This window comes from Scomber scombrus, chromosome 4 (assembly GCF_963691925.1).
Source record: "Scomber scombrus chromosome 4, fScoSco1.1, whole genome shotgun sequence".
NCBI classification, from domain to species: domain Eukaryota; kingdom Metazoa; phylum Chordata; class Actinopteri; order Scombriformes; family Scombridae; genus Scomber; species Scomber scombrus.
The window spans coordinates 4,970,499-4,977,541 of NC_084973.1; the positions used below are offsets into that span (position 1 = coordinate 4,970,499).

The 7,043-nt window shown below is 46.0% G+C and overlaps 1 protein-coding gene across 1 annotated transcript; it reads left to right on the top strand.

Annotated features, from left to right (window-relative positions):
* The first annotated feature begins 545 nt into the window (after positions 1 to 545).
* Positions 546 to 5,144, top strand: LOC133978801 (P2Y purinoceptor 4-like). Its single transcript, XM_062417127.1, has 5 exons — positions 546 to 1,560; positions 1,834 to 1,892; positions 3,133 to 3,358; positions 4,552 to 4,726; positions 4,910 to 5,144. Exons 1-5 carry the CDS (start codon positions 546 to 548, stop codon positions 5,142 to 5,144), a joined length of 1,710 nt encoding a protein of 569 aa, XP_062273111.1.
* Positions 5,145 to 7,043: the final 1,899 nt, after the last annotated feature.

Here is a 7,043-nt window from a genome sequence, read left to right on the forward strand (position 1 = left end):
GTCAGGTATTAAACCTTAGGACTCAGGTGTTCCCCAACACTGGGATTCATCCTGTAGAATTAGATATTTCCACAGCAAATTTGACAGAAATCTGTTTTTGAAATACCTGTGCTTAAGTGTTGTCTAAAAGTGACCTGATAGTGATCATATGAAAGGTTGGGTGAAAAGGGACTTTAGCAATTTGGCATTGTGTTTCCTTAAAGTCAGGGGATTCCTGAGAGAAAGGTTAAACCAGGTAACCATGCTTCAAAAACCCTGGATCCTGCACTTTCCTTAATGTATCTTGCTTGTGTATCTTGGTTAGACTCACCCTGCCTGGCAAATGGACACATTATTCACACTCCACACCTCAAGTTTGTAACGCTGGCCTTATGGTAGCATAGTAGAAGTGATGACATCAGCAGCTGGCAGCTGTATAATAGAGTTAGACTTTTATATCCTGATTGTTTGTTGATCTAGTCAATACACTTGTACTTGTAAAATATGATACTTGAATGGCAAATTGTGTTTTTTTTCCTGCAGGTGTAAAAAACTACTTTCAAATGATGGAGCCTGCAGTGTTTACCTCACAGCTCGGGAACAACAGCAATTACTCTGAGTCTTGTGTGGGGGAGAACCAGCATGCATCCATTACCATCCTCATGTGCCTGGTCTTCTTCCTGGGTTTCCTCCTCAACAGCTTCAGCATTTGGGTCTTCTGCTGCCGGTTGCCTCACCTGACCACTGGAACCATGCTGCAGTTAAACCTGGCTCTTACCGATGCCATCGCCACCCCAGTCACTCCCATGCTGGCGGTGTACTTTGCCATGGGCAATGACTGGCCCTTTGGTGGGTTTCTGTGCAAAGTCAAGATCACCCTGCTGAGTGCGCATTTCTACGGCAGCAGTGTATTCCTCACTCTCATTAGCGTCCATCGGTACATCGCGGTGGTGCACTTTAACAAAGGTTCCTGCATGAAAAGGAAGGAGTTCATCAGAAAGCTGTGCGCAGGAGTTTGGTTTCTGCTGCTGATCAATGCTCTGATCTATGCCATTGTGCTACCTTCAACTAAAGAGGGTGGGCACAGTCAATGTCTCAGCATCCATCAGAAGAGCCTGGCAGATTCCTACTTTATCCTCAACTTTTTCCGGTTTATCTTTGGGTTCCTAATCCCTTTCCTCGTGTCAGTTGTTTGCTACGGCCGTCTGGCAAACACTTTAACTCACCTCAACATCAGCACAGCCAAGGGTCTACAAGTCAAGCTGAAATCTCAGAAGATGATAGCCGTGTGCCTGATGATATTTGGACTGTGCTTCCTGCCTCTTAACATTATACGAACTGTGGGAGTGATAATAAAAAAGTACTACCCCCAGCACTGCCATCTTCTTCTGCGGACTGAGACGGCGTATTATGCATCCTGGATTTTAGCAGGAGTGAACAGCTGCCTGGATCCAGTGTTGTACTGTTTTGGTTCGCAGAATTTTCGAGATGCTTTCCGGTCTTTGAGGCTTAGACAGACAGATGCTCCAAATAGAAGCAATTCAGAAATGACTGGGAATCAGTTGGTGGAAAGATCATGTGGTGATAAGTGACAGCTGGTGAACTCTCTAAACTATCTAAACTCACTAAAAGCTATACAAACATACCTGTTGGTTTGTAGAGCAGGCAGCGTGAAGAAGTTTTTTCCTGCAGGTTTTACAGACACTGATACTACCAGATACTACTAGAGTTCTGCATAAAATTATACCTGAGCCTGGTCCATAGTCTTTTAGGGCATTTTCAAACCTACATTGTAAAGTCAGCTTAAATCAGACTCTTGTTTGGTTTCCCCCTTGGTATGCTTTTTTTGGGCAGATCTGAACACAGTAAACGAATGTGATCCGACCTTTGAGATAAACAGCTCTGGTAGTCAGGTAAGCATTGTGTACTGGGATTTGAACTAGCAGCTAGCCAGAGAATGAATCGAGGTGTGATCTGGACTATCAACAAAGCCCCCCAACACATCTAACCAATGAGCAGAGTGAATATTCTCACATGGCTTTCAGTGATGAAGTCTGGTTTGAACTTTCTGCGTGAAAAGAGATTAAACCAAGGGGACAATGCAATAAGTTAACCAACTCATCCACTTATTTGGATGAGATCAAATAAACTCTTGGTTTTTGAAAATACCCCAAATCAGACCCTGCTGAACCAGCTCTATCCCAGCCCAAGACCCAATGCTATATTTTTCTTTATTTCATTCTGACCAGAGTGTTAGCTTAGGGGCTTATGCAAAACAATCTCTAACCATCATCCCTATGGTCATTGCATTTCCACATGCAACACATGACATGATTAACAGCACAGTCAAGAAAATGACTAAATCCAGCCAGATCCCTAAGCTTGACACAACAATTTGTCTCAAGGCTGACCTGGTACCCAAACCCAGGCCTGGTAGCTGAACTCTAATTCCTACTGATGTTCTGCTGCTGCCTTTATTTTCCTAACTGTGAGTTTGAGCTTAATCTATATGCCTTCAATAAGTGTATAATAAATGTATTGGAATTTTAGAGCTGACGTGGTCTCTGAGTCTTATATTTTGGTCCAGTTACTCATGCTTCTAAGGCCTGTCTATATGACTGCTTTCAGTCAACAAAGCAGATCAACTGTGTAATAAAACTGCAAAATTAGATTTTAGAAATACTTGTGATTAATGTAATGTAATGCACAATACCCAGGGAAATCCTAGTATGGACTCTTGTTGTCTTGTGTCAGGCTGCTGGTGTGGGCGGGTCCCTCTCCACTCTCTGGTTGCTGGCTCCCGCCTCCTCACGTTCCACTCCCAGTCAATTATACTCACCTACTTCTCATCTACTCATCAAGCTGCAGTGTATATATAACCCAGATCTCCAACCAATCATCTCCAGATTATTGTACTTACCACCGTGGTTCATCTGCCATACCTTCTTACAGCAACCAGAGAAGTTCTCCACCATCCACCAGAGTCTCTATCTTCACCGGATTTAATTACTGCCTGACTTCACTCCCCGCCCGTTGTCTTACCCGTTGACTACCTGAACCTTGCCCCCCCCTTCCTCTTACTTTGCATATTTTCTTTATAAACTCTTTAAAACTTCCCCCCATTTGGTGTCCTGCGCTTGGGTCCCCTAACAGAACAATCTGGCCACTATGGACCCAGCAGACACAGACCATTCCCCAGATGAGCTCAGACATACCCTTGCCTCCCAAGGAGTGCTACTTGGACCACACGACCCGGTCCTTGGGGAAGTGGCTGAAACAGGAAAAGCACTGTCTTCGATCATACAACAGATGGAGACTCAACTCACACAGTTCACCCTCACCACCAGCGCCCCTCTCTACACTGGCCGACTCTCCAACAGTAAGTCTCCCTGCTGGCTCAGCACTTTAGCATTTTATGATCCCCAAAATTCTGGTCCTCTCAAGACTAACAAAGGTTTTCTGCTCATTGTTTATCTGTCTGATTACATATTATTATTATTATTATTATTTTTTTTTTTTCTGTATTTCCTTTTCTCTTCTTTCCTTCAAAGAACATTATTTTACATGTTCTTTGAACATTTTATGCCCCCAGGGACTAAAGATGAAAATTAGCCACTGGCTATAATCTTGTATTCACATGTTAATATTTTTTGATTAATATGCATTGTCCCTGTCTTTTAAATAAATAAATCAGAAATCAGCGCCCAGACATTCCAGGGACCCACCAATGCCCATTCCCGAATTTTATGCTACCAAGGTAGCATTTGTTATGGGGTTACTAAAAGGGAGGGCATTACAATGGGCTACAGCTGTGAGAAGGAGTCAGCCTAGTTTGTGTTCTTCATTTTCTGTTTTCGCTGCGTAAATGAGGAAAGATTCCTGTCCAGGCTAGAGATACTTCCCACCGCCTGTGTAGTTTAAAGCAAGGCTCCCGCAGTGTGGGGGAGTTTTCTATTGAGTTCAGGACAGCAACTGCAGAGTCAGGGTGGAACAACATTGCTCTCCATGGGCAATTTCTTAATGGGTTAAATGATTGCATTAGAGATGAACTAACTGTTAGGGACAAGCCAGAGGATTTGGATGACTTGATTTCTGTAGCCATCAGAATTGACAATAGGCTCAGGGAATGCCACAGGGAGATGATTAGTAAACAGCGGGGACCTACTGCTAGGCGCTCCAACCCGTCCTACACCTCCAGAGCAGACTCGCCTTCGTCCTGTGCTCTTACTAATATCATTGCCCCAGTTTTCGCATAAGAGGAACCCATCCAGCTTGGCTGACCATGACTGACCCCTGAAGAATGTGCTAGGCGCAGTCGAGCTGGAGAATGTATTTAGTGTGGCCAGCCTGGTCATTTCTATGCTGTCTGTCCCCAGCTGCCAAAAGTCCTGGCCCGCCAATGAAAATGGGAGTTGTGGTGGACCTAAAACACTACTGTCCATCCCATGGTTACAAGAGAATGCAGCTTGAAGCTATCTATGCCACGCTTGGAACAACAGTCGCTGCCCCTGCATGCTCGAGTGGATTCTGGGGCTGACGAAAGCTTTCTAGACTTTAATCTTGCCCTCTAAGCTGGCATTCCTTGTGAACCCCTGGACACCCCCATTGATACCAGCGCCCTGAGTGACAGCCTCCTGGCCAAGGTCACTCACAACACTAAAGCCCTCCATCTGGTGCTTTCAGGCATCACAACGAGACCATTCAGTTACACTTCATCCCCTTCAACCCAATTCATCTCTGGTTCTAGGTCAGCACTGGTTAAGTAAGCATAACCCTTAGTTTGACTGGTCTGAATAATCTTTAGCTGGAGCCGCTACTGACCTTGGTGAGGTTTTCAGTAAGGCTCAGGCTCTCTCACTTCCCCCTCACCGTCCATATTGTGCACACACTGTGCTATCGACCTCCTCCCTGGCACTCTCTGACCTTCCAGTCGCCTGCTCAATCTGTTCCGTCCGGAGAGAGAGGCCATGGAAAAGTATATCCAGGAGTCCTTGGCAGCTGGCATAATCCGTCCCTTCTCTCTAGTCGGGGCAGGGTTCTTTTTCACAAAAAAGAACCCTGCCAAACTGGATCTACGTAACACCTACCATCTCGTCAGAATAAAGGAGGGTGGCGAGTGGAAAACTGCCTTCAACACTCCCCTGGGCACTTTGAGTACCTGGTGATGCCATTTGGCCCGGATAACTAGATTTAGGCCTAGTTGTATTACACCACACTATGCAGAGTTTGCTATTTATTAAATCAAATAAAGTTCATAGACAGTTAAGTAACCGTTCTGAACATTTAATGAGTGTTTATCCACACCATGCTGGCAGGCACACACCTGCTTAAGACTGTATCACCACTTCCACATGGTGGAGAGTCTTCCTCAACCTGCTCCTGCACCACCATAGCAGTGGGAGCCTCACTTGACTCACCGTCCGACTGGTTTGCCGACACCTGCTGCCAGGGACCCACTGCTGAAGCAGCAGCATCACTGCTGCTAGCTCTGGCCACGCTGGCCCCTTTTCGTTTTTTACCCGCATTCCCCATTTTGTAATTCTCGCTTTGTTTTTCGTGTGCTGGTGCGTTGTTGTTTCTCTCACTCTCTCTCATCATGACTGCTTGTCATTAAAGGTGATTGGACGATAGGGGGTCTAGAACATGCGTGGGTGGGACTCCTGGGTCTCTGTAGCCTATCATAGGACCATTGGGCCAGGTATTCGTTTGACAGACAAGCCAATGGGCCTCTGCTGTGTCTGCAGGCTGCAGCGGAGCTCTGTGGGCCGGTGCAAGTCTCTGCACCTGGGCCAGGAGAGTTACCATGGCAAGGCGCAGCAAAATATAAATAAACAAATACAAATTAAAAAACAGGCAGCCATCGGCCCATTATTGATCGGCCCACCGGGAAAAATCTGGGTACTCCCAATGGCCAATTCATCCCTGGTTGCAGCGCGTTCTGGTGTTTGCCAACTTTTACTGCCAGTTCATCAGAGACTATAAACCGGGAGGCAGCCCCCCTTACCAAGCTCACCTCTTCTAGTGTCCCCTTCACCTGAACCCCAGAAGCTGAAGCCGTCTTCAACGACCTCAAGAGGCGCTTCACATCTGCGCCAGTCCCAATGCATCTGAATCCCTCCTGGCTGTTTATAGTTGAGGTAGATGCTTCCAGCTCAGGGGTAGGTGTGGTTTTATCTCAACATTATTCCTGTGATCAAAAGTTTAATCCCTGTGCTTTTTACTCATGCCCCCTTACTCCAGCTGAACGGAACTATGATGTGGGGAATCGTGAACTGTTGGCTATTAAAGTAGCCCTAGCGGAATGGAGACACTGGTTGAAGGGAGCAGAACTTCCTTTTGTGGTCTGGAAAGAGCACAAAAACCTTGCGTATATTTAGTCAGCTAAGAGGCTCAACTCCAGTCAGGGTGCATTTATGTAAGTGAGGCATTGTACAGTTGTACTGCTGAATGAGCTCCTGAGATTTTCTAGTGTGTTATGGAGGGGATGGGTGGTATTGTCCTGGATCTTGAGGAATTTTGTTTTAATTCTGTCCTTGGTCACCTCCTCAAGAGTGCTTAGTTTCAGACCAACCACAGACTGGGCCTTTTTTATCAGTTTGTTCAGCCTATTGGCATCTTTTTTCTTAATACCCGCCCCCCCCAGCACACCACAGCAAAGAAGAGAGTGCTAGCCACAACAGTCTGATAAAACATGTTGAGCATCTTGCTGCAAACATTGAAGGACCTAAGCCTCCTCAGGAAATACAGCCGGCTTAGGCCCTTCTTGTACACAGCCTCTGTGTTTGATGACCACTCCAGATTTTTGTTCAGTAGAACGCCCAGGTAGTTGTACTGTTCCACAATTTCTACAGCGCTCCCACTGATGCAAACAGGAGAAGGTAGGGACATGTTCCTCCTGTGGTCCACCATAATCTCCTTGGTTTTTTCCACATTCAGCTGCAGACAGTTTTCCTTAGGTGAACATCCAGGTACTTATAAGATGTCACCATCTCAATGTCAATTCCCTGGTTGTTCACCGGTGTCAGAGGGGAGTGTCTCTGCCTGCGGAAATCCACCACCAGCTC

Excerpts from the sequence above, each read along its gene's own strand:
- LOC133978801 (XM_062417127.1), top strand. The coding sequence starts at position 546 with ATGGAGCCTGCAGTGTTTACCTCACAGCTCGGGAACAACAGCAATTAC. Across the intron at positions 1,561-1,833 it reads GTTGGTGGAAAGATCATGTG|ATCTGAACACAGTAAACGAA; the intron begins GTGATAAGTGAC and ends TTTTTTGGGCAG. Across the intron at positions 1,893-3,132 it reads TAAACAGCTCTGGTAGTCAG|AACAATCTGGCCACTATGGA; the intron begins GTAAGCATTGTG and ends GTCCCCTAACAG.